The sequence below is a fragment of the Diaporthe amygdali genome, assembly GCF_026229845.1.
Source record: "Diaporthe amygdali strain CAA958 chromosome Unknown NODE_10_length_1141467_cov_65_626103, whole genome shotgun sequence".
Lineage (NCBI taxonomy): Eukaryota > Fungi > Ascomycota > Sordariomycetes > Diaporthales > Diaporthaceae > Diaporthe > Diaporthe amygdali.
Genome location: NW_026517030.1, coordinates 1,056,946 through 1,083,252, shown reverse-complemented (window position 1 = coordinate 1,083,252; position 26,307 = coordinate 1,056,946). Strand labels below are relative to the sequence as shown.

Below are 26,307 nucleotides of genomic sequence, written 5' to 3'. Positions count from 1 at the left end.
GACCCCACCATAGCGGCCTTGGGGACTTTGAGAACAAAACCACAAAACCACACAACCACCACACAATCTCGACCGCTGTTTCGATCTCGCCAATTGACTCGAAGCAAAGCCGTCAGAAAACATGGCAGCCATTCAAGACCTTGCAGAACGGGTCAAGCCCGAGAACGACACCTCCTACGTCGACACCGATGCGGGCATCGACGATGCCTCGGCCGACGGCTCTGAGTCAAAGCCATACAAGTCCCTTGCCTACGCCATGATCGCCAACATTGAGCAACCCACAAAAAAGTACCTTTCCCGCGCCTCCAAGACAGGCGACGACCCAGGCGCCGCGCTGCAATGGAAAGAACCCGCCAAGAGCGCCGTGAAGAAGGCCACCTCTGCCGTCGAGCAGCACAAGAAGAAGCTGGCCAAGCAGGCCTCTAGCGCCGCAGTTGAGGAGGAGGCGAGGAAGCAGCGTCTGAAGAACCTCGAGGAGGCCAAGAAGGTCGTCATCAAGCAGGACCCCAGCTTGCCCGAGGCGAGGAAGCTGAGGATCGACGACAAGAACGTGGAGCTGGGCGAAGGTGACAAGAAGGGCACGAGGGTCAAGGTGTCAGGTCGCATCCACCGATTGCGGCCCCAGAAGCAGGCGGTAAGCACCACGTTGGACGTCTCTACTGCTCGTGGACATTTTTGGTGCTGACTTTGCGTGGCCAGACGTTTATTGAGCTTGTTGATGGATATGGCCACCTACAATGCATCATATCAGCCGGACCCCTCACTCAGACCTACGATGCATTGACCTTCACCCAAAGTACCTCCCTGACGCTCTACGGCGAGATGAAGAAGGCTCCCGAGGGGGCAAAGGTGCCTGACAACCGAGAGCTGCATGTCGACTACTACGAGGTGCTGGGATCAGCGCCTACCGATCTCGAGGCTCTCACCAACAAGGTCTCCGCTACTCAGGATCCTTGGGAGTCGGACATGCTTGACAACCGACACTTGGTTTTGCGTGGAGACAAGGCATCTTCGGTCATGAAGCTTCGATCCGAGGTCGACTATGCCTTCCGGCACCTGTACAAGCAGATGAAGATCAGGCAGGTGTCGCCGCCTGCCCTGGTGCAGACGCAGGTCGAGGGTGGCTCCACGCTGTTTGGTTTCAACTACTACGGGGAGGACTCATACCTGACGCAATCCTCTCAGCTGTACCTCGAGACCGTGCTCCCGTCCATGGGTAACGTTTACTGCATCGAGAAGTCGTTCCGTGCCGAGAAGAGTCTGACCCGGCGTCACCTTTCCGAGTACACTCACATCGAGGCCGAGCTGGACTTCATCACCTTCGAGGACCTCCTGACCCACTTGGAGGAGATGATCTGCGGTGTTGTTGACATGGTTCTGGCGGATGAGGAACTGGCCGGCTACGTCAAACAGCTCAACCCAGGCTTCCAAAAGCCTTCTCGCCCTTTCATGCGGATGAAGTACACTGATGCGATTGACTGGTAAGCTGCCTCGGTTGAGGCCCATTTGGTTCTGCCTTATTGACATTAATTTCAGGCTCAACGCACAAGACCCCCCGATCCTCAACGAAGAGGGCAACCCTCACGTTTTCGGCGATGACATCGCCGAGGCAGCGGAGCGCAAGATGACGGACACGATCAACAAGCCCATCTTCTTGACTCACTTCCCTGTGGAGATCAAGGCTTTCTACATGAAGAAGGACCCCAATGACCTGCGCGTAACGGAGTCTGTCGACGTCCTGATGCCCAACGTCGGCGAGATTGTGGGCGGCTCGATGAGAATGGAGGGTTATGACGAGCTGATACAGGCATTCAACAAACACGGCATCAGCCCTGACCCTTACTACTGGTATCTCGACCAGAGGAAGTACGGTACATCTCCCCACGGTGGGTACGGCCTGGGCCTGGAGCGATTCCTGGCCTGGCTGGCTAACCAGCACACCGTGCGTACCTGCTGCATGTACCCTCGCTTTATGGGACGGTGCAAGCCTTGAGCGAAGGTCGCTGGGGCGTCTCTTTGGGGCGCTTGAGACATGAGGACACAAAATAGGCTATTTTTAGCTGGGATGTGGATTGATGTGCGGATAGACATTTCGTAGACCCCCCCTGGCAATTCGTTATAGCTGCTAGAGTCTCGGGTGATACAGGAGGTCGAGGAGGGCCAGTAATGAGAGCTCGAGGGCATTCAATTCTGGAGCCACCACCGCGCAATCGGCGTTTCTTGTGATGTACGCACGACACCCAAGCCTCGTGCTAACGTGTCACAATCATAGCTGACCGTCACCACCAGCGCGGCTGTCGCGTGCCTCTTCTCTCTCGCTAGCCGCCAGAAATCGATAATGATAGGTTCCGCGCCGGAAGAGCCTGCCGCATAGCTGGGCTGGCTGAAGCTATCCTGGCTGGCAACTGAGAGGGAAGGGAGGGGGAGGGGGGCTGCCATGGGCCTTGGCCTTGTCTAAATCCAGGAGCCATTTCCGATACTGCAGCCCATTTGTGGGGATCTGAATTTGTTGTGTACAGCATGTTTTCAGAGCTGCGATGCCTAAGTTTTGTCTTCTTCACTTCTCTGAACGTCCTCGCATTTTTGTCTACTTGACTCGCAAGCCGCATCCGAGAGCAAAGCTAGACTGAATAGCCTCTGCTCACACGGACTTGTTTTTCTTCTTTATTTTAGGCAAAGGATAGGCAATGGCCGACACGGCTAGACGTGATTTGATCTGTGGGTTTTTGTTTTAGCGGTGGTAGTTGGCTGTTCCAAAACGGGGCTCCAGAAGCAGTTCATTGTGGTGTGATGCTGGCTGCGAGCATGGTGCTATTGAAGTGGAGGGTGATGCTTCTTTTCTCTTCATGTCGTCTCCTTTCTCGTTGCAGCCTGCCCCCCTCCCCGTCCCCTTGCCTGCTGCGGCTCCACTCTTTGATTCGATGTTCCTGCAGAAGTGTCGGCGCCGTTGCGTCCCGGTACCTGGCTAATTGGAGAGCTGGGAGGAGACTGCCGGTGCGGGCTGTTCTCCGCGCGCGAGAAGCATGAATGGACGATGCTTTTTATCCGCTGAAGTTTCGACGGCTCCCGATCGCTGCGAATCGCTGCAGGGCGAACGCACCTCACCCTGCGAGGCCGCCATTCAAGGTTACTGTACCCACGCGCGCACGCAATATGTACAGCTGGGGAAAAAGGGTTCCATCTGCTACCCTGCCCGAGCACACGCTTGGTGTGGGTTGGTGGGTTTGGTCGGTGCTTGCAGATCCGCCCCAAGTTACACGGGGCCTTGGGCCTGGGGGCCCTCGTGTCTGAATAAACGGCGCAACCCAATTAGTAGTAAAACCAACGGCCCCCTTTCCAGCTGGGAACAAGTCCATAGGTATCTTGGTTGAAAGACCCAGGTGTCTGACGAGTGATTGGTAACATTGTGAGAAGTCTTGAAAACTGCGTCGAATTGAGAAGAACCTCAACCCCCCACCGCGCTGTGAATGAGTGCATTCTTCTCGCCCGCCTGTGTCTTCGGCAATTGCCAATAGGTCCTGGGTGCTCAACTGCAAATAGGCTGTCCCACACAAGGACAAACTCAAATCCAGCCTGTCCCCCCAGCTAGCTATCCGATGCGGCTTGGCCGCCCACTTGCCTGTGCATGCGAAGGGCCGGCCTGGTTGGGCTGGCCCGCGAAAACCACCCCTGGAGGGTTGGAGGCTTTGTTTCGTTTCTGGCTTCGAAACATTCGGCAGCGATCGATGCATCTCTGCGAACCTACGGGGCGGGCCCCCCTTCACAGCTTGGGGCCGACAGCCTAGGATGGGCAGGCGAGCTGGCCTGTCTGGCCTGCCTGGCCTGTCTGGGAAATGCGAGGTGGTCGAGCTTACACGAAAGATTAAATGGGATGGTTTATCGTAAGGTTGCACGGCGGCGCGTCAAGTCATCAGCCATCTCTCGCGGCAACGTGGATTTGCTGAAATTACCCGGCGCAATCCAACGTTGGCAGCTCGCGCTACTGCAGTCTGCAGTCTGCACCTGGACCATCTGGGCGGCCACTGGCTCGGGCTTGATTCGTGGCCCCAAGCAATACAGCACATGAGGAAAGTACCTAACTGGCGGGATGTTGGAGAGCTGCTGATTCTGATTCCTGTCGTACTCTGGATGATGTTGTAAGCAGTAGACTAGCATAGCATGAAGCGCCTGGCAGGACGGTGAGATGGGTACGGGTACGGACACGGCTACGTCAATGCATTTGTACCCTAGGTAGAGGTATAGGTAGAGGTAGACTAACTGTGTGTGTGTGCTGCACCTCCATGACTGTGCCTGGGCCAATGTGGTCTACCAAATTACTCCGGCAGGCTGGATACAAAAAAAAAGGGAGCAGCAGTCGATCCGTCCCCAGATTTCAAGCGCCAACCAGCTGAGCGCTACTCAGGTACCAAACTAAGGGGTACCCGGCTTCCCGTCACCATGCCTGCATGCGCTGTACCAGTACTGCACGTATGTTCTGGACTGACAGGACCAGCAGACCAGCAGAACCCGCAGGGCATGAACCAACGTGAAATGAAGCACGAACTTCGCCCTCCAGACTGCAACAGGGTTCACGATTTGCTTGTACTGCGCCTTGTTGTACACACCGATTGAAATGTCTCCTTTTGGAACGTCAATCTTGGGGGAGGGGTGGAGGATAAGAGATATTCCGTGCTTGCGGCCAAAACTGCACTCAATACCAGACGGTGGTTGTGAGAGGGAAGTCGTGTGTCTAGTCAGTCTGTCCACCTGTCCACAACGTACTGCTACTTCTGCTGCATACTGCCCAGGAGAGTAGTGCGTACTGAATGAGTACTGCGCAACAAGGTCTGCCGACTTCTTTTCTCCTTCGACAACGAAGGCGCGGAAGAGTTAAATTGCAGCGACGGGGGTCTGCGCACTAGATTTCGCCCTTGCCCCTTTCGGCGGGGACCTTCCAATGCTCACCGCGAGTACAACCCCCGTCGCCTGCCCCAGTCCTCCTCCTTCCCTCCCTACCTGTCCAATTTTACATGTACCTAGTCCCTAGTCTCTAGTCCCTGGCCTGCCAGTCCCTGGTCCCCTCTCTTCTCACCTCCCCCCCTTCGACCAACTCACCACACCTCTTCTTCCTCTCCTTTTCTTGCCTTGCCCTGATCTTGAACCTCTTCTTCAGGCTCAATCTCCCCTTCGTTCGCTCTAGTTCACCTTCGTGTCCTTGGATCGCCCCCTCAATCCGCCCATGACCCGACTACGAGCCTGAGCTTCAGCTTCTTCTCTTCGTCCCTCTTCGCAACCCCTTCTGCCGCCTCTTTAATTCGCTGGCATTTTATCCCGTCGAGCAGCTCCTCGCTAGCTTGCCTGACTTTGTTCGAGATCACGCTCGTTATTCAGCATATATTGGTTGTAGTCTTTTTGTCGTGTGCTCTTCGAACCTAGACAACCCCCCCTAACCCACGCGAAAGCCACCCTTCGAACGAGCTCAGGCTTCCTCCCCGTTCGCCGCATATCCCACTTCTGGCTTCCGCTCCTCGAGATTCTGCTACAACTCCAGTCGCGCCCGTCCTTCCAGTCCCGGCTGTCTGTCTTTGTTCGATATCAAGAGAGTAGAGGAGGGGTACGCTGTCGTCTAATTGTCGCCACGTCCCGGAATATCCTCTACCACCCGATTCTTGACTCGCTGGATTTTGGGCCGCTCGTTCTTTGACCGCCACTGCAACTCGACGCTTTTCTTGGACTCTCCTGCCTCGAGTCCTCGTTCCCGACTGTTATTTGTCGGTTTGAACAACTACTAGCAACTTCAATTGCATATACGGCATTCACTTGTATTCTTCGACTTCGTGGGTGCGGCTCCGTGTCTTCAAGCTCGGGTTGTCCTGCAGATTTTGAACAGCTTCAAGCTTTTTCACAACTGCGTACCACCACCAGTTGTGGAATTTTGAGATACCCATTTGTACTTCCACGGAGCGTCGGTCCAGCCCCACGCACCTCCAACAGCATCTCGACTCGTGCCTTCTCGTAGGGGCACGTCTATCCTTCAAAACGGCTGTTCTATCTAACGTCGGTCGGGACAACCTTGTCCCCCCTCATCTCCTCGGGATGCAGGACCATAACCCAGGTCCCATCGGCCAGGCCGGTCCAAGCAGTGGTCAGGGCCGTTTCCCCGGCCATATCTCGAAGCCTTCGAACAGCGATACTGGGTTCTCTCACGGCGCTTTCACTTCTAACATTTCTGGATTCGCCGACAGACACCCTCGACGTGGCAACATTCCTACGATCAACACGCAGAGCATCAATACGCAGAATGTCCACCAGCAGCCTCAGCCCAATGTGGCTGACCTGACCACTCCAGGCACTGGCTTCGATATGCAGTTCACTCCTCTGCTGCCGTCCCAGCTGCTCCTCGGAAGCCCCTTTCAGCCTGGCACCCCGGCCGCCTTTGCCAACAGCCAGTTCCAGAACATGAATGCCTACCAGCAAGCCCAGCAGGCTCAGCAGAACGGCATGTCGAGCCCCGTCCAGCAGCCAATGTCGCCCGGTGGCTATGTCTCCCCCTCGACCTACGGAGCTCCTCAGTTCTTCTCTCCCCAGTCCCCAACCGCTGGGTACAGCACCATGGGAGGCCAGATGCAGATGCCGATGAACCCTGGCTCTCCCACCATGAGTCCCGTGGTCAGCGGAACCAGCCGCACAGTCTACCTTGGAAACATCCCCCAGGACACTCCGGCCGACGAGATTCTGAGCCACGTGCGCAGTGGCCAGATCGAGTCCGTCCGCCTGCTCCCCGACAAGAACTGTGCCTTCATCTCCTTCCTGGACGCCAGCTCCGCCACTCACTTCCACTCTGATGCCATCTTGAAAAAGCTCTGCATCAAGGGTCAGGATATCAAAGTTGGCTGGGGCAAGCCGTCTCAGGTGCCTACCTCTGTTGCCCTCGCAGTGCAGCAGTCTGGTGCCTCTCGGAACGTCTACCTCGGTAACCTGCCCGAGGAAATTTCTGAGGAGGAGATCCGCGAGGATCTTGGCAAATTTGGTGCCATTGATACGGTCAAGATTGTCCGTGAGAAGAATATCGCATTCATTCACTTCCTGTCGATTGCCAATGCCATCAAGGCCGTATCTCAACTTCCTCAGGAGGCAAAGTGGCAGGCACCGCGCCGAGTGTACTATGGAAAGGATCGATGTGCCTATGTCTCGAAGACACAGCAGCAAAACGCCGCCCAGTACCTCGGCATTGCCCCTGGATACGCACACATGCTGACCGGTGCTGACCGTGACCTCATTTCGAGTGCTCTGGCCCAGCAGTCCGTGGCTGCTGCCGCTGTTGCCACTACTGCTGGTGGCATCAACAATCTCGGAAACAGGACTATCTACCTCGGTAATATTCACCCCGAGACTACCATCGAGGAGATCTGCAATGTCGTGCGAGGTGGTCTGTTGCACCACATTCGGTACATCCCCGACAAGCACATCTGCTTCGTCACATTCATCGACCCCACCGCGGCCGCTTCTTTCTACGCTCTGAGCAACATTCAAGGTCTCATGATCCACAACCGGCGATTGAAGATTGGCTGGGGCAAGCACTCCGGTGCTCTGCCCCCAGCTATTGCCTTGGCTGTTAGCGGCGGTGCATCGCGAAATGTATACATCGGCAACCTGGACGAAAGCTGGACCGAGGAGAGGCTGAGACAAGACTTCTCCGAGTATGGCGAGATTGAGTTGGTCAACGCCTTGCGGGAGAAGAGTTGCGCATTTGTCAACTTTACCAACATCGCCAATGCCATCAAGGCTATCGAGGCTGTGCGCAGCAAGGACGAGTACAGGAAGTTCAAGGTCAACTTTGGCAAGGATCGATGCGGCAACCCACCACGCCAGCTCCAGCAGCAGCAGCAGCAGCAGCAGGCTCAATCCCCTCGCAATGAAGTTCCCTCGCCGCAGGGCCAGGGTGGACAGGGTGGATCCCCAACCAACGGTCAACCGGGCCTGTTCGCGCAGAGCAACCCGCTCACTATTTACCTGAACCAGGTCTCCCAGCAGGCCCAGCACCAGCAGCAGCAGCAAAACCAAGCTCTTGCTGCGCAGCAGGCTGTCCTCTTCGGCACCGCTTCCTCGTCGCCAAACGAACTTTCTCTTCAAATTCCTGAGGGCCCAGTTTCCGGGCATGGTCAGTCTGCGAGCATCTCGAACGGTTATGCAAACCAGAACCCTGGCTCTGGACCAACGACTATCGGCGGTCTGCTCGCTCCCAACACACGTGGTCAACACAGCCGAGCTGTGAGTTTGCCGGTCCTGGCCCCAGGCTTTGAGAATGGCGGCAACAGCCCACACAGCTACGGCGGTGCTGGTGCCAGTGCTGGAGGTGATGACGGTGGCCGACGCGGTCACCAATACCAATCCAGCTTCGGTGGTTACGGCCTCGCCATTCAAGGTGGTCTCAACGGTTGGGTTGAGGAAGAGGTGGCGAATTAAGAACACGTCTTGAAAAGATCCAATATTCATTTTTTAATGTTCGGCTGATTATGGACTTCAAGTAAGGCTTCTGCGTTATTGAAAGGGTTTCCACTTTGCTATCTCTTATAATCACCACATTCCTGTGTACGATTTTGCTGGCGGTGGCTTCTTCCGCATCGTCGCACTTTTCTTTTTGCTTACGTGCACGAGGACAAGAAATTGGTGGGCATAATAAGGTCCGTGGCTTCTGCTGATTGCCAAAGCAAGGATTGGAGGACATTGGTCCGTGGAAACGGGGAAGAGATTTGACGAGGGCATAGCGACTTTGAGGAGTCGAGCGAGGACTCAAGAGCATCGAAGATAATGAACTGGAGGAGGGAAGCAGTGAGAACGCATGGAATGACCCTAAGGGGCGGCCAGCACGCATACGTATCTCGGTACATTGCGGCCGTACGGATGAGACGAAAGGCACGCACGCAGAACGCACTTTACGTACGGTACTTGCATTATGTTCGCTCTGTATAGCAAGGAAATGGCTTGTACGTATGTAAGGATAGGAGTCAACGGAAAGCATGGAATGGATATGAAATTGGCATCAAATGCATCTCGCCAAATTGACCAATTTATATGTGTGAAGTGTCAATGATGTTGGCTTCTGCTTGGAGCATCCCTCACAAATCACGTCAACTCCAGCAAGAGGTGAAGTGAGAAAGCGAATGGCAGCTCTGTTTTGGGGGTGGGTTTTACATAGCCCGTAACTACGTCGAAGGCCGATTGCCAACATTTGCTACGTTTCGTTTTCAGATATTTCCAAGCATGCTGACTTTGAAGAGTGAGAGAAAATATCAAATGCTGTTCAATTTAAATATTTACAAATTCAGTTTCTTTATATGCCCATGCAGGGTCAGCTTGAGGACTGTATGCTAGCTGATCAACCTGTACCCAGAACGCCGTTCCCAGTGCACGCCCGGCTGTCAATTCAATCCCCTGTTCGGGGCCCCCCCCCCTTCATTTCCCTGAAATTCCCAATTCTAGCCACAAACTGGCTGCAAAACAACACAACTCCGACCCAAGCCTCTTCTCGAGATGGGTCCTGCCACTAAATCTCATCTTCTGCCAGCTTCCCCCAGCCCTTGCAGAACCCGAACCAGCCCTTCTTGGTGCAGTGCGACTGGGTCGGCAGCACCGAGGTGGACGTCGAGGTCGGGGTCGGCGTTGCAGTTGGCCTTGGAGTGATCGGCCTTGTGGTCGTCACGGACGGCCCGGTGACTGTGGGCTCTGATGTGGCCGCGGTGGTTGATCCCGTCGTTGTGGTGGTATCCCAGCAGCCCCAGAAGTGACCAGGCGTCTCGCACGTGGTGGTGGTGTTAGTGCTCGTGGTGCTCGTGGTGCTCGACGATGAAGACGTAGTGGTGGTGGTGGTTGGTGTGGTCTTGTCGTTGCATCCGAACCAGCCGGGCGTCTTGCAAGTCGAAGTGGATGACGTGCTCGTGGTCGTCGTGGTCGTGGCCGTGCCGGTCGTGGTCTCGTCCAAGCACCCCCACCAACCAGGCGTCTTGCAGGTCTCCGTCCTTGTTCTGGTCTTGGTGGTGGAAGACGAGCTCGAGGTAGTTGTCGTCTCGGTGCCGTTGCTCTCGTACATCTTCCAGTTCGCGCAGTCTCGACACTCGGGCGTGAACTTGCATTCGGCCACCTCATCATACTTGAGGATAACGTCGTTGATGACCGACCGAATCTTATGCGTGCCGATGCCAACGCGCCAGCCCTTGTCGGCCACGACGTCGTAAACACACTCGCGGCCAGTGTGACATGCGGATTCCAGAGCGTATCCACCGTAAGAGCATGATGCGGTCGCGCCGTTGCATGTCCCGATGTACACCGGGTCTGCGGTATGGCCGAAATGGTAGGCGCCGGTGTATTCTCGTGTTTGAGGGTTGCTTGGGTCGGCACCGGGTGGGACCGGGAGGCCGAGTCGGCCGGCCGGGAGGGCGTCAGGGACGGCCTCGAATGTGACTACGGGCAGGCCATATGTGAGGCCGAGCATGGCACTGACAGCACCTCCCAGGGAGTGACCTGTCATCCAGATGTTGGAGTCTGGGTAGAGTGCTGTGACGTTTGAGTATAGTTCCCTCGCCGCCCCGTAGTACCTGCTTTCATTCCTCAGTGCCTGCACCACGCAGGTGTTGTTGCACGAGTAAGTGCCTGTCGCACAGTCGCAGACTTGATGCCAAAGCCAAGGCCCTTGCTGAGCACAGCAACAACTGAAGAACAGATTGTCGTTGACCTTGTCATTGGTGGTGGTGCCCTCTCCGTCAAAGATAGCCATCGACGTGCCCTTCAATCCTATGACGACGGTCGAGTTTGTCTCGTCGGCAAAGATGTGGCCCCGGAGCCCATCAGTCTCCCATCCAAAGTCAGCGGACCTATTGAAGGGTTCGCCAACGTCTGTCCATTCGATATTATCAGGAGTTTCGACATAGGCGTTTGCAGCCATGTAGGCAAGACTGACGATGGTGTCCCTGTCGGTGATGTTGGGGCCGGGGATGTCATCAACAGTCCAGGCGTCTGGCGATAAGACCGAGACGTAGCCATTCTGCCGCGATAGGGCTACCATAGGATCTATGACACTGGGACGTCTGTCGACTAATCTCTGGATCCTGGTGGCGTCGCTTCGTGCTCGTAATGGTGGCAGCCGCACTTCGGGATGGTCGTCCTCGGCAGCCAGCCATACTTCCTGATCTGTGTGTATCACATCTTGCTTCCTGTGCAGGGTCGGGTGCCTGTGTGTGCCGTGATGGTAGACATGTCTCAGAGTCTGGACAAAGACACGAGTCAATACCGATGCCGCTGGTTGTTATTATTGATGGAGATGGCAAGTAGCGCGGGACTTACAAAGGTGTGCTCTGCGGGAACTGGGGGCTCAGGGGCGGGATGGAAGAAGTCAGGATGTAGTTGCAAGACTGACTGGTCGTCTGCCCTGGGGTGACTGGCAGCGTGGGTGGATGGAGAGAAGGCGAGGAATGATAAGAGGAGATGGGCGGTAACTCTGCCAGCAGAGGTGCACGTATCACCGCCCGTGGCCCTGCGCCGGAGGATCATGTTGATGATGTGCAGAACGGCAGAAAGATAGTGAGTCTCCGAGCAGCGTAGTGAGGACAGAAAGAGCAGTGCAAGTGTGGGATGTAGGGATGTAGATATTGGTGGCCGTCAGGGAGACGATGTCGGAGGCCAGTGAGTGAATGAGACGGACTGCGAGAGAGGATGAGCCGCGGGTCGTCTGCCTGCAGACAGGAGGCACATGAACTGTATGGATGACGACGTCAAGCCAGCAGGGATGGAGAGAGTAGACTACCAGACTACCCGGATAGCCTATGTCCCAGCGTATGAATGTATGGGCTTATCTTGGGCACATGGCCGGTTGCGTTATCAGCCGCTAGGGGGGGACATCATCCTGGCATGTGACCCTGAACGATGATCTCCTCCCCCCCAAAGCGCAGGCAAGCATCGCAACGGCTGACTGACCCAGGTACGCTACCACGTGTGAGGGGAAGGACGCGGGCGAGAAGAACAAGAAAGGGGAAGAATGCAACTCGATGACTTGCATACGGGAGTCCAAAGGCTCCAAAAGCCATGACGGCGCATCAGAGCACAGCCCAGAGCAGAGTCACAGAGCATGACATGTTATGTTCGGCATAATACTGTGCTGTACTGCCCTGCTGGCAGATGAGAGGAGAGAGTGCTTTGAGACGAGCATCTCGCATCGTCGAAGGCACCAGGAGATCGCAATCATTCATGGGGTGGCTTGACAGCTGCAGCTCCGTCGTGGCTAGCGCAACAGACAGCCCGGCAGGGGTCCACCAGATGCTACGTCTTCCCTTGCCTGTTGCCCCACGCCGTAATGCACGTCCAGGTACAAGCAGCGAGTTGCCTGCCTGTTGAGTGGAAGGGCCGGGAGCTTGAGGCTTGAGCTCGCTCCAATCAAGGTACGGTACTGTACTGTACTACTAGACTACTGACAATCACCTCCCCCATGATACCGAATACCTCATGTGCCAACACTGACACTGGCCACCCTGCTCCTCCACCTCTCCTGGCCGTTTTGTTTCTTCAGGTCCAGACAGGCCGCCTGCTTACTCGACTCGACGACTCGCTGCGATCGAACGAGCCAGCTTCGTGCCCGCCCGCTCATGACCGTTTCGGCCTCGTGGACGGCGTAGCTGGCTGGTGACGGCCTGGCCTTGTTTCTTGCCGCCCGCCCCTATCCGTCCTCTGGTTTCAACCACCGCCTTGGTGTTTTATGCGCCTCGCCTAACAACTCACCTCGCCTCGCCCCGACTCGGATGCATATACTGCATAGCATACTGCGTCCCCTATATCCCGTCGTGTCCCGCATATCCGTGCATTCGTCATACCGCCCTCCAGTATGTCATGTCTATCATGTCTTCAGGGTCTAATTAACCATCTTCCTTGCCCGGCCCTTCATCTATCTACCTAGCCAGCCTTCAATTTCCAACCTCCAGCTTCCACTCTCCATTCTCAAGCCTCCGACGCGCTTGCTAACCGCTAGCCATGTTTTCCAGCTTCACAGTCACTCTTGCAGGAAAAGTGATGCCCGCCCCGAACCCCAGGCCCAATCCCTTGAGGACAACCAAGTCCTTCACTCGCGCCGAGAACAATGATCCGCTCTCAGTCGCTCGCCCTAAGAGGGCCAGCACTATCCAGAATGGCGTTCTCCCCAAGATAACCACCACCGGTATCTCCTCTCAGATCGTTGAGGAACCCGAGAGCGCTAGCACCGATGCCTTCGAGCAATCACACCATGACGACGAGCCTCCTGAGCAACCGCGGACGTCGGTTGACCTCGATGACCTGCCCATCGAGTTGATCAGCCTGACGGACAATTTCATAGAGTCCTTGTCCGCCAAAAACCGGCCCACGCCCCCCAATATCGACGACATCTCCCACATGTTCCAGGACTTCTACCACCAAGCCGCCCGACACATAGACACACACATCTCTGCACTGCTGATGAGACACAATCGCGGCTCTTCTCCCGCGCCATCTAACTCCTCCAGAGCGTCCGCTACGAGTTTACTACGGGCCAAAGCAGCTGCGATCGGCAACAAGGATAGGAAGGCTGGAACTCCAAAGTCAGAGCAGCCGGAACAGCAATTGATCACGGCAGAGGAGCTGGCACAGCGCAAGAAGGCAAGGAAGGCCCTCGAGCAGCAACGCGGGACCTTGGAAGAAGCCGTTGAGAGGCGACTCTGTGAGGGAATCTATGCCAAAATATATCGACACCGGACAACACAGGATGAGGCTGCAGACGATGTCCTCCGCTCCAAGACGGCAGCCTTGGCTGTCGTCGGGATCGGCCTAAGCGACCTGGGAGTCCAGCTGACGGAGTCTGGTGAGCCGCCAGAGGCCCAGGCCCAGAAGGCGGAAGAGGTGCGGAAGTGGCTCGACGGAGCCAGGAAAGAGCTCATAGCCATGAACGAGAGTCGCTACCCCCTGGGCAAGCTCAACCACCTGAAGCAGGCACACAAGAGTATTGTGGATACGTTGTCAAATTTCCACCCATCATCTTCGGCTGACGAGATTATGCCCATGCTCATTTACACTTTGATTACCCTGCCACCCGAGAACATGAATGTCACAAGCGACCTGAGATTCATTGAACGATTCCGATGGGAACCCAAGCTCGTCGGGGAGGCAGCCTATTGCTTGACAAATTTAGAGGCAGCAATCGGATTCCTGGAAACGGTCGATTTGTCGACTTTGCGGTCAGATGAGGCTCCCTCAGGACCAGTAAAACCTTCCAGCCGGCCAGGTACGCCTAGGGCTGAGACCTTCCCACCCGCCTACTCGCCAGGGCTGTCTACTGCGAGTACCGCAGTAGAGCAGGTTGATGGAAATGATGCCAGCGGTCTTCTAAAACCCACCGCGTCACAAGCCTCGAAGCTCAGGGAAGCCCAGCAGCGAAACCGCCGGTTTAGTGACCTGGTGAATACGCCAGCACAGGCTTTTGGTGCGGCGAGCGACGCCATGCGCAACACGGCAGATGCAGGGCTGAAGACAATCGGCAACAGCTTGGGAGACAGCTACAAGTTCTTCATAGGTAGACTTCGGGAGCCCGCCGGCGCAGGCGAAGAAGTCGCTGCTCCGAAAACCCTTGAGGATGCCCGAAAACTGATCGGCACTCCTCCTCTCGAAGACGATACATCAACCACCAGTTCTTTGTTGAATCCCGACGACACGGAGAACAAACGGCCACATCCTAGGGACGACAAGATGCTGAATCTTATCAGCGGGCGCAAACCATCGTCCGTGCGGGAGCACAGTGCAGATAGCTCCAGAAGTGCCGGCAGCTCGACTAAAAGACTATCCGCAGTCTTTGGGGATGACAAGGACAAACAGACGCCAACAAGTGCAACCCCCACAGCAGCCAACGCCAACCCGGCCATCATGGACTCGATGCGAAACCTCGGTAACTCACTGAATCCCATGGCCAAGCTGGCAGGGGGGATTGGGTCATTCCGGGCTTTTGCGAGGACTCCGTCACAACCCGTCACACCGCAGGTGCCACCTAAGGCGGGAGCTGCTGAGGGGGGTGACTTGGCTACGGTGAGTAATCGTCCCCGTCTCGCCTCCTTTATATAGACAGAACAAGGAATAAGAATGGAGCTGACGAGAGTATATGGACAGGCTTTCCCTGACTTAGCAGCAACCCTACCTCCCAAGGAGACACCCAAGATCAATCCGCCAAACAAGCGGTTCATGGAGATGCAGAACCCTTCTGACTTACGGATCGGCGAGGTGCTCGAGCTGCTCCGAGACTACAGGAGGTTGGCAGGCGCGTTGAATGAGATGGGGGCGTTCAAGGAGTGAAGTCCTCCTGTCTTCCAATTTTCAAAAACACATAGAGCGTTCAAACAAGGGTCGGGTGACTTTATTCTTTTCTTGATTTCCACAGGTCGCACTTGGGGACAAAATAGACTGGAACTGGCAAGACGGTTTGGGGCCCGGGGCGGGCTTTACAGGCGTATCTGATTTTACTACAGCATGGGCCGGACGTTTGGAGAAAGCTGATTTTCTAGCATGTGGATACACTCATTCAGTCACTGGGCCATTTGCTCATGTCGAGCCAGGCAAATCTTGGTACAGAAGAAAATATATACATCAACTTGGTTGGAATCTTGTGGCGATCGTTCGTCCTTGCGTGTTTTTGAATATCGGTTCTTTTTTTCTCTACGGAAGCTACGCACGTATTTCTGCAGATATCAACACTATTCCCTCTGGTACCAGACCACGTAATGTTGGGGGGTGTGAATGAGCAATACATAGTGGACCGAACCTGGAGGGCGCCATCTCGAACATATGCCCCAAGCGCCCAACGAGCAAAACAAACAGCGATACTGGCCCCTTGGTGTCGTCCCATTCTTGAGGCGTCTGTCTGTCTGTTTCCGTCCCATTTCCGCGGCTGACAGTCAGCCAGCAGTGATATGTATCTGTCGTGAGCTGGGCAATGATGTCCCGTTGGACAAGCACACCCCGCCCTATATACTAAGATTATGTAGTGTTGATCGTGGTGGTGATGGTGATGATGCGCGCAAAAAGCGATTGTCAAGACAAAGAGAACAATGGATTTCGTTCGCTTGGGCATGCAGATTTAGTCTCGTCGAAGCCCGGAACGCCCTTTACACCGTCCCGCTGTCCCCCCCTTGCCCCAGTCACGAATTTGATTCGATTTGATACGTTATGTTACGGTGTATGCATGCATGTTACGACCTCAGAACCGAGGCAACTTTTCTGGTCCCGGCGTGACGGAATCAGTGACCGCCGTTGGACTTCGCAGGGCTCTTCGGGCTGCCGCTCGCGTTGGAGCCGTTGGTCCTCTCCGACAGTGGGCCGCCGCTCTTGGTCGGGCTGGACCTGCCCGAGGCCGACCCGGCCCCAAATGCGGCGGCGCGCTCGTCCGAGATCATCTTCTCCATGAAGGCAATGTAGTCGTACTGCGGTTGGCCGCGGTCCGACTGCATGTCTGGCCCCTTGTGCGGCGGGATCATCTCGATGAGCTTCTCGATGACCTCGTCCGGCACCAGCGAGTGCCGCAGGTCCATCTCCGTGACGTATGGCTTGCCGTCTGCGACCTCACGGAATGACTGGAACACCTGCTCGGCTGTGTTCTGGTCCTCGGTCACGTCCACCATGAAGCGGATGAACTGCTCGAAGCTGACGCGGTCGCGTCCATCGGACGCCTCCTCGAAGTAGTCGTGCATCTCGTCTTCGGAGAAGACCAGTCCCAAGGACGCGAGCGCTGCGCTGAACTCGATTTCTGCCAAATTGTTGGAGTCGTCGCGGTCGAAATGCTTGAATACCGACTCGAACTCCTCGAGTTGGATCGGCGTGAGGTTGGTCATGCTGCGCGCGACCATCTGGTTGTCCAGGAAGGACAGCTTTTTGGACACGGACGTCTTGACCAGGGACAGCTCGTAGCAGAGCTCGTCATAGGTGTAGGTTGTGAAGTCGTTCTCCTCGATATTCGCCTCTTCACACTTGGCGTCAACCTCAGCGATCTTCTGGAGGTAGGCGTCCAAAGGAGGGAGGTTATCGCTAAGCTTGCGGACGTGGTGCAGTTGGTCTTCCACATCACCTTCCAGCCCTGATATGGCCAGTTGCATCGTGTTGAGGGCCATGGCAAAGTCGTTTGCTTTGTCTGCGAATGATTTGCGTAGAGCATTTTTGATGCTGGTTTCTTTGATTAGCATGGGTGCGTACGGTTGGTCAGCTGGGCCCAAGACTTACTCTCGGATGGTCTCATTTATCAGTTGACCCCTGGCCATCTCTGCACTCGAAAGCCTTGTCCACTCTTTGTCCAAGGTCTCTAAGCTCAGCTCCACTGGTGGATCGTATGGCCTCAGGCGGTATGTGCCAAGTTTAGTCTTGATGTTGCCGAGTAACGTCGCCAATTCGCTCTTCTCTGCAACCCATTCCCTCTTCTCCCCTCTTTTGTAAGCCGAAAACTGTGTTGCCTGTGCTTTTGCATCTGCGTAGGTTCCCTCAAACTTTGCAGTCTGCCAGCTTTCAACCTGTTCTCGAATGGCCTTGAGCAGGGCCCTCATCCGTCTTTCGTAGGCGCTTTGCATCTCCCACGCGCCTTGCATGTTGTTCACAAACTTCTCCACTCGTCGACCAGCGTTCTCAACCTTCTCCATTTGCGAGAAAGCGTGGAACCAGTAAGCGATATAAGTCATCAAACTTCGCTCGTCAGGCTTCGGCACGTCGGCAACATCTTCAACATCCAGCAGCTTGGGGATGCCGATCTCCTTATGGGCGATGTCGAATGCAAGCTGCATGTTACCCTTGTGGTCTGACTTGTCGAGTTGGTCATAGTCGATCAAGTCGGGTCTGTGGATGTCCAAGAGCGCACAGAAGGCCAGACCATCGTTCCAGCTCGCACTGAAATCCCGGACATCGCATTCCTCGTAACACGCCGTCTTCCGTTGACACCACAGCAAGAGACCTTCCTTTGCCGTCATGCCCTCCTCGTTAATGTCACTGATCGTAAATCGTAAAATGAGCGTCCATATCAGGCCGAGTATGATCTTCCTGTTTCCGTCGACCACATCCTCGGCACCCATGTTCACCATCTGGATTCCCCTCGACTTGACAAAGTCCAGACCGAGGTTCACATTTTCGAAACGCTGCACCCTGAGCTTCGGCTTCGCGGCGTAACGACCCAGAGACTCCTGAGACAAACATTCTAACAAGTGGATGAGGATGACCTATAGGTGAGGGACGTGTTAGCCATCAAATGCACGAAGTAGTGGATCAGGTGACAGGTTCAAGGGACAAGACATACACCGTCGCTCAGGTCCTTGACCAGGTCCTTAACCTCCAGGCCCCTGACGTCTATCTTCGTGTTGAGCCATTTGGTAAAGGTCTTTTGCTGGACGGTGATCCAGTGCTGCTGCTCAGCAAAGGCCATCTTGGTTAGGAGCTTCTCATGAGGCGGCGCGCCTGGTTCGGTGGCAGCGAGGGCAGCCTGCTTAGATCCGGGGTTGGTGCCTTTTCGAAAGCGGCGGGCGCTTCCAGCTCTTCGGCGGAGGCGAACAGATGGGTCGTCGGGGTCGCGGTCGTCCTTGTGGTCGGCGGCAGGGTCGCTGGCCAAGCTCTGGGAGGCGGCGCGTTTCTGGAGGCGGGCAGCATGCAATTGTTTGGCGTTCTCGCGGCTCCGAGTCAGCGGTCGCTGCGGGGAATTCGCTTGTGATTGTGGGTCGCAAGAACGGGAAGAGGGCGACGAGGTGACGGAGGGGTGCGGGTGTTGTTGATATTGACTTTGGCTTGGAGCTGTGGCGGCGGAGGAGACACTGCTGACTGTGGATCTTCTCGAGTCGTAGCTGCTAAAAGTGTCCGAAAGACAGTCGGAAGCCGTGGAGATTAGCGATGGCGGCCTCTCATAGCCTGGATCGAAAGATGGCGGCGTCGCATTGGTTGTTGTCGACGCCTCGTGTTCCCCGCCTGGTAAATAATACAGCGTGTTGCCGGAGGGACCCACTGCTCCCCCGTCTTGGGCCTGCATTTTGTCGGTAGTGGCGCTAACTGACAGGCCGTCCTAGGCCCTTTTAGGAGTCGCTTTTATTTGCTGTCCCTGTCCCCAATCAAACGACTCGGCCGTACGCAGCAACGACGAAATGAGCACCGGCGACTGGAGATTTGAAAGTCGAGGGAGGCTATTCACACAAGGTCTGGAATTGTGGTATGGTATGATATGATATGATACGACCAACTGCACTGGACTGGTCTGGTCTGGTCTGAAATGGTGTGCACAAATCGGTCATCGACCAAGCCGCGCCAAAACACCATCGCAGGGGCGGGCTGCCTCGACCCTTTTTACATGCTCATGCTCTCGCCCAAGACCGTGGAATGCTTCTCCGATCTCTCCCAGGTTGTGGCTTCTTAGTCCAGACGAAATAGGGGCCGGCCTATTCCCTCTTGGTGTTCTGGGCTGCTCCAAGTTATCTGAAACCATGCCTACTCGACGACGTCCTCATCCCACCTTCTCGGGAGCAAATCACAGCGCCCGGCAGTCTACCACACCTGCGCACCTCGGCGCCGCCCCTTTCCCCAGGCTCCACGCCTGTTTATGCAAATCGCCCGCCCAAGCATGGTGCATCCAGGCACACAAGGCAATCACCACATCCGAGACGTGAGCTTGCGGCCGACATCCCAACGGCCTCCTTCTATTTGCGGAAGCGCCACCACCACCACCGCTGCCTCTCCCGCTGCCGCTGCCTCATCCGGTAGCCTCATACGCGCGAGAGCGCATGATGTTGCAAAGTACCGCCAGGACCCTTCCATCAACCCCCCCTGGACATGTTCCCGGGCAGCACTCAATTCGAGGAGCCTGCCAGGCAGGCTGAGGTGGGCTGCGACAATATACGCAAGACAGTCTTGCTCAGCCTCCCAGTACTGTAATCATGAGCCATGGGATCACCTCATCTGGAGTAGCCACGAGTCCGGGTTGAGTCCAGAGTGGCCACTTTGCGCATACCGCGGGTAGCTTGACTTCGGACGAGGGCCATCCGGCGAAGAACCACGGACCTGACCGGGAGCGGCACGGAGAAACCATACTGGCAACTAGCTAGATGACACCCACACCGAATGCCTATTGATGTAATAGACAAACCTCTAGAAACTAACCCCCCCCCCCCCGAGGGCGAGACACACATGCGGAAACTAGGTACGGAGCATTTTCCTAGTAAAGAAAAAGATAGGCCCGTGAAGTGCCATCACTACTGTGGGAGTATTCCTGCCCTGGTCGAACGAGTCGACTGATGTCACACTAGTTGCTTCCTCTGCAGCTCACATCACAGAGTTCCTTTTCCATCGGCAATGATGTTACGGGTGGTGTGGCGTAAGCGTTTCGATGCTAGGTCACGGGAGTGGCCGCTTCGATAACTACTTACTGTCGATGACGGGTGCGGTTTCAGACTGGGCAGCACCCAGATGCTGCCTGTGCCTGATACAAGTGCTCGCTGAAATCTACTCTGAGACTTTGAAAATGGAATTCCAGGTGCTGATAAATTCGCAGGCTCATAGTGGACGGTACTAATACTGGATTGTCCAAAAACTGGTATTACTTCTGCGCTTACAGGCCTGCCTAGGCACATTGTTTGATCGCCAGCTACTGTCAACTGAAGCTAAAAGCTTGTATCTGAGATGTGGACGAACGAGTGTTCTCGCATCGTCCGAAGAGCTACCTGCCGAGCGAAGATCTGATCACCTCAGTGACGTTCATCAGCTGCTCGGACAGAAGATCCCCAATGAATACTCCGGTGTTGCTTTTTAAATCAGATGGGCGTAACCTAGTCATTGCTGCCCATAAGTGCTCATACAGCTACCGCAGTGCTATTGCTTCCCTTTGCTGGCTAGCGGCTATGCCTCTGGAGCGATGAGCTTATGTTGACAACAGGCACCGTCCGCTCGGCTGACAGCTTCGGACGTCCGGGACGCATCTGCCAATTTTACACTATATCACGGGAAGATATCACTCTGGAAATCTTTAGAGAGAGGCACCCACACGGACACACATCCACACACATTTATCCGAATCCAGTCCGCAGTATGCAGGCCAATTCATTCCCAGCACAACTCAACATCCGGCAAGGCGGAAGATTCGGGAGAGGGGGGGGTTGAAAGCCCCCAGTGGTTTCGTCCTCAAATCCTGCCGGCTGTCAGCAACCCCCTGTTCACGCTGGCCTGATGGGCGGGCAGTCCAGCCGTGTTAGCAAGAGGAGGTTTTGAGCTTCACATTCCCGCCTTAACGGATTTTGTTTGCCCCATCCACGAAATGGTGGGCTGGGCAGTCTGGTCGGTCCATCCAAGTTAGCACTTCTGGGTTGACGTCGGGTATGGTAAGAAGCTTTCGGTCCGTGAGACTGATGCGGACCGAGTCCATGTGCCGGGCAATGAAACGGTGAGCAGCATTGCTAGCCGGACTCGTCTCTCGTCAGATGCGTCATCCGACGCAAGAGACCAGTGGGAGGGAGGAGAGACTGTGGCTCCTTCGAACCAGCGGAACGTGTTTCGCGATGCTGGGGACAGGGTGAGACCATACAGGCGCTTCTGTATACCGCGTCTGTCTACGAGACGATGTCATAACTGCATACGACGTTGCTATGTGTACGGCAGGCGCTCCCACAGTTTCAAGCACAGTGTACTTGGCTGGCATATATTACACGGCTGCCAGCAGGTCGATCTTATAGACCGACTCCGAAGTCGACGGGATGGATTGCATCCCCCAGCATTTGCTCGACTGCATTATCAGTGGCATTCGTGCATGGTCTGACTGGCTCCGAAAGTCGACGGGATTTATAACATCCCGCAGCCTTTGGTCGACTGCATCATCAATGGACGTCGTGTATCCGACTGGCTTGCAGATACGGTCGGCGATTTTGGTGATCTCGGTCAAACTCAGATTTAGATTGACATCCATGGGCACCCCAGATCACGAGATGCCATCACTACACGAAAGAAGCCGTGTAACGCTTTAAAAGGCCCATAACTCGTGTTTCCAATCGGGGAACCATTCTTGGACCCCATCTAGCCATGTGCTACCCGCCATTGGAATGATATGTGTCTGTGCTGACAGGCCTGTGGCTGCTTACCCTCGATGAGGACGTCTTAATCTATGGAGACGAACCAGGACGAGATGCCGACCGGTCTCGGGGCCATGAATCAGCCCAAAGGAATGGGAAATGCCTGCCAGAATGCCCCGCCATTGATGGATTCCGAGGGGCTGTCATCTCAAGCGTGCTTATTTCTGTGCCAAGAGGTTTAAAACCTGTATTTACTGTCGTAGTCCAATATCAACCACCAAACGAGGTGCCTCCCCAGAGGCGCCAGCCTCCCAGGGACAGCTGGGTGTTCGCCGTTTAGCGCCAACGGTCATGTCGAGTATGCATAGAAGCCCGACAAGCAGGTGGACTACATGTATGCAGGCTGACGGGCTAATGCATGGAGTACTGCATGGAACACAACCGTGGCCCCGGCAGGAAGCGAACCACACACCATCGAGCCCTGCTCAGCCTTGCTCGCCCCCTCTCAATACCTCGGCTTGCTTCCCGCAATAAGGGCTCTGAATAGGCAGCAAAATTAAGCCCAGAGCCCCAGCGGCCGCTAATCCATTCCCCGTCTAGCACCTCAATTTTGACGGCGTCGTGATGGGGCGCAGGGACCTTGCTGGGCTGCGGCTTGACGTGATGTAGTCTTGACTATGTATGTGGGCAGAATTGTAGTCAAGGGTACTTGTGTTGGCAGCATGGTGCGATCGACGACACCCCGGCCGTGGGTGATCAACGGGTGGGCGCCAACTTGACGACGTGGTCGTGGAAGCGCGAAGGAGAAAAGAATGGCTGTCTCCAGCGCATCGCAGTAGTCTGGCTAGTATGCCGGTGAGGTCTAGGCAGCAGGATAATGACCAATGTCAACAGTCGGGGTGGAAAGTGCCACGTTGGGATTGTAACAGGATTGACGTGCAGTCAATGGCTTGCATTTTACTTTACCACGCGCATATTCCTCATGTCTCTTTTGGCTTTGTACAACACCACAGACGCGCTGAAAGCAAGATTTAGTGTTAGTAGAAGTACTTGGGTACTGAGAATCATCCGCTCTGTACCTCTGAGCACCGAGATCGAGATATGTGCTCCGCCCTATGAGCCCGAATGCTTGGCTCTTACAGGTACCAGAGTGAACAGTAAGGTGATCAAACTTTCTTCGCCTTTAGCTCGATATAATCTGATGAATGTCATCTCTTCGGGAACTAAGCAGAACTCAGCAGTACCACGCGTAGATGCACTCGGTCTATACATACATAGGCAGTGCTTGTGATGCCCATCCTCAAAATTTCAGCAAACGACTATCGAATGGAAGGAGATTTCGTATGATATCGTAGAATCGTGGGCCCGTGATGATGGTATGCCGTTCTCGCCTACCATTCAGCCAAGTCCATCCAATCTCTTGTCATCATGACACCAGCGATTTCCTGCCCCCTCGAAGCCATTCGTTCTCTAAATGCCCCCAGCCACATCATTTCAAGGGCACCATCGCCGGTCTGGTTGACCAGCCCCGCGTAGAACGTCTCGACAACTTTTACGGGAAAGGCCAGCGTGTCCGGCTGCGTCGTGCCCGCCAGGAGATTATCTAGGGCTCTGCAGACATTAACAGCCATTTCCCTCACCTTGAAAGGGCTATAGCTGTCCGGATCGATGGTGAGATGCGGCGGCAGGTCGGGGAAGGTTTGAGGGTAAGCGTCGACCACGGGCGAGAAGATGCTGTGGACGAGTGTCCCCAGGCATGGTACAAAGAGGACCTGGAGGGCCCAGTAGTATGTGAATAAGAGCGAGGTCAGTGAGTCCTGGAAGGAGAAGGGCTCGGGAAACGGAATCTGGGCTTCTTGACCCTGGGAAATCCAAAAACGAGGCCGACGAGGGTCGAATGCTGCGGCGTACCATTGCTCCAGCTGGGCTTGCATGCTGAGAAAGTTTCCAAGCAGGTCTTGGGCCATATGCCTGCGAGCCAGTGTTGGATCGAGTGTTGTTATATGGTCGAGCTGCTGCAACAGGGATGTGATTTGAGCCATGATATCGAGGAGGCGGTCAAACGAACTTTTGTGGTGCTGCTCAAAGGGAAGTGAAATCCACTCTCGTTCGGCACAGAACGTGCCTGTCCTGTTCAACAGGGCTGTTGTGACAGCGCTTGGTCGGAAGACTCGGGCAAAAAAGTGATGCGAAGGGAACCTTTGGAAGTATGCTGGACCAAGCTGTCTGACTCCGTTCGCTTGTGTTGCAGGATCCTGAAAGCTGGTGGGCGTGAGAGGCGAATTGTGTTCGAACAGGAAAAGCAACACGTTGTCCCCTGCTGCTGAGCCCGGCTCTTCCTTCGCTGGCGAGATGCTTACAAGGCATTGAGAGTGCAACTCAAAATCTGTGTCCTCAAATGTAGGTCGGATGTCGATAGCACTCGTCGGTGCTACAAATATTGATGTTGTTTCACCGCTATCCCCAAAGTTACTTCGGGCCACAGTTCTCAGTGGGACGTGGATAGCAGCAATTTGGAGTCGACGAGTGGTTTTGGACCTCGCAACATGGAGCTGGTCGAGCCAGGCAGGAAATAGAGGTTTCGTAGGGACCAACTCCGTTGCCCTATCCTCACTGTTGCTCGCCGAGGTGCTCGCCGGGGACGGGGATTTCTTGGGACTCTTCACATTACGGGGTGGGTGGCTGCTGCACCGTCCCTTGTCCTCGACTGTCCCGACGATGAAGACCGTCTCGCGTTCTTAAAGGAGGAGTCAGCCATGATTACTCGAGAAGCCGGGTGACAAGAAATCTAAGGGAGGAGATAGGGGCAATGTAGCGACGCACGGTATCCCAAGCACTCACGCCCTGAATCTATACATTTGCGGCAGAGTGGACGTTCGTTATCACACTATACGGCAAGGATGTTAGCTGACGAAGGAATGGTGTTTTTATCATCAATACACACACCTTAATTCTTCGGCTTCTGCACGTGTTGCAGCCTTTGTACTTTCCTGGCACGCCGACCATTCTGTGTGGTTATATCATGAGGCAAGACGCCAAGTCAACTGGGGATAATAACATGTAGAGGCAGGAGATTGTTGGGAAAGATTTAATGATATGAGTAGCGTAATCCTTTGGGGCGACGGGACAGAAGAGTATTTGAGCATCGGTATAAAAGCACGGGAAATGGTGCTGTGGGGGCTAAGGTTTGTCACCTCGTTCTTGCATAGCACATGGCCGCTCTGTGATGCATTTCGACTGAAGATCTACTGCCTCTTTACGGCATCTGAATTCCATATATTGTCTTACTGAAAAAGCAAAAGAAGGATGAATCAGAATGAATCAGGAAAGAAGGGTCGTCATACAAAGACATGTCGCCACTAGCAACATCTAAGAGAACGAAGTAAAGTGAAGTTGGACCGTCTATCCATTGAAGATCTCCGAGGCTCAGCAGAAGACACGATGAGCCACAATGTGGGACGAGAGCCGCAGGACAGTTCTCAGTCCTGGGATTTGCTGTTGCACAGCCATTCACATATATTGGTCGAGGGAACCGGGGGTCGAAGAAGCGGGCGAAGCCTTTCTTGCTTGAGTATGGCTCGCGTGACGATAGTTCGAGGACCGGCCATCAATCTGCAGGCGTTCCGTGTCTTCGTGTGATATCCCTGCTCGGCGCACTCACCGGATGACAGGGTATGATTGGCGAGGCGGATGTGAAGGATTGTACTCCGTAAGCCCATGTTCGTTGCACTGGGCCATAGGGCTGACAGCGCGTGTAGTTCGCTAGCCGATAGGCCACGGGTGAAGGGTGGTTGTTACACAGGAAAGCCTGGTGCTTTATGACTGGAGGGTCGGATAAGTACCGTTTGACATGACTGCATGGACAGCGATGGAATTCTCATGTCGTCCAAGGGCTTTGGTCCCGTAGAATGCGAGCATGGGCCGATATGATTTGCTTGTGGGGGTTACCAAGGATTCGTATCGCGTCCAATGGGGCAGGTAACGTAAGCGACGATAACCGCAGTGTAAGCTGGCGAAGTATCTCTTTGGAAAGTCCCCGGGGAACTTTGCGCCGAGTGTCGCTCAAACGGAGAAATTACTCACTCCAAAAGTGGTAAAGCCACGGTCAAGGGAGCTTTCGTCAGTAAGCTTATAGTCATGGCGCAAAACGAGTTATTGCACCATCCTTATGTACATCATCCCAGATATGGATCGACAAAATTTATGTATTAGTTCTGTTCTCCTGCCATATAATCTATATGTACTTGTATGGATTCATGATCCCGTTCTGGTGAGCATA

At 55.0% G+C, this 26,307-nt stretch overlaps 6 protein-coding genes across 6 annotated transcripts; 3 read left to right on the top strand and 3 right to left on the bottom strand.

Annotated features, from left to right (window-relative positions):
* Positions 1 to 121: 121 nt before the first annotated feature.
* On the top strand, positions 122 to 2,374 carry J7T55_009293 (sparaginyl-trna synthetase; the record flags this gene model as incomplete). Its single annotated transcript, XM_053142244.1, has 4 exons — positions 122 to 634; positions 700 to 1,481; positions 1,537 to 1,942; positions 2,273 to 2,374. The coding sequence occupies 4 exons, from the start codon at positions 122 to 124 to the stop codon at positions 2,372 to 2,374; spliced, it is 1,803 nt and encodes a 600-aa protein (XP_052995134.1).
* Positions 2,375 to 6,075: 3,701 nt separating this feature from the next.
* On the top strand, positions 6,076 to 8,445 carry J7T55_009292 (negative regulator of differentiation 1; the record flags this gene model as incomplete). The annotated part of the gene is made up of 1 exon (XM_053142243.1): positions 6,076 to 8,445. One exon carries the CDS (start codon positions 6,076 to 6,078, stop codon positions 8,443 to 8,445), a length of 2,370 nt encoding a protein of 789 aa, XP_052995133.1.
* A 1,081-nt stretch (positions 8,446 to 9,526) lies between these two features.
* On the bottom strand, positions 9,527 to 11,526 carry J7T55_009291 (uncharacterized protein; the record flags this gene model as incomplete). The annotated part of the gene is made up of 2 exons (XM_053142242.1): positions 9,527 to 11,242; positions 11,320 to 11,526. 2 exons carry the CDS (start codon positions 11,524 to 11,526, stop codon positions 9,527 to 9,529), a joined length of 1,923 nt encoding a protein of 640 aa, XP_052995132.1.
* A 1,470-nt stretch (positions 11,527 to 12,996) lies between these two features.
* J7T55_009290 (uncharacterized protein) lies at positions 12,997 to 15,315 on the top strand (the record flags this gene model as incomplete). Its single annotated transcript, XM_053142241.1, has 2 exons — positions 12,997 to 15,051; positions 15,133 to 15,315. The coding sequence occupies 2 exons, from the start codon at positions 12,997 to 12,999 to the stop codon at positions 15,313 to 15,315; spliced, it is 2,238 nt and encodes a 745-aa protein (XP_052995131.1).
* Positions 15,316 to 16,256: 941 nt separating this feature from the next.
* On the bottom strand, positions 16,257 to 19,009 carry J7T55_009289 (alpha-actinin; the record flags this gene model as incomplete). The annotated part of the gene is made up of 3 exons (XM_053142239.1): positions 16,257 to 17,175; positions 17,233 to 18,212; positions 18,290 to 19,009. 3 exons carry the CDS (start codon positions 19,007 to 19,009, stop codon positions 16,257 to 16,259), a joined length of 2,619 nt encoding a protein of 872 aa, XP_052995130.1.
* Positions 19,010 to 23,419: 4,410 nt separating this feature from the next.
* J7T55_009288 (uncharacterized protein) lies at positions 23,420 to 25,747 on the bottom strand (the record flags this gene model as incomplete). Its single annotated transcript, XM_053142238.1, has 2 exons — positions 23,420 to 24,765; positions 25,690 to 25,747. The coding sequence occupies 2 exons, from the start codon at positions 25,745 to 25,747 to the stop codon at positions 23,420 to 23,422; spliced, it is 1,404 nt and encodes a 467-aa protein (XP_052995129.1).
* Positions 25,748 to 26,307: the final 560 nt, after the last annotated feature.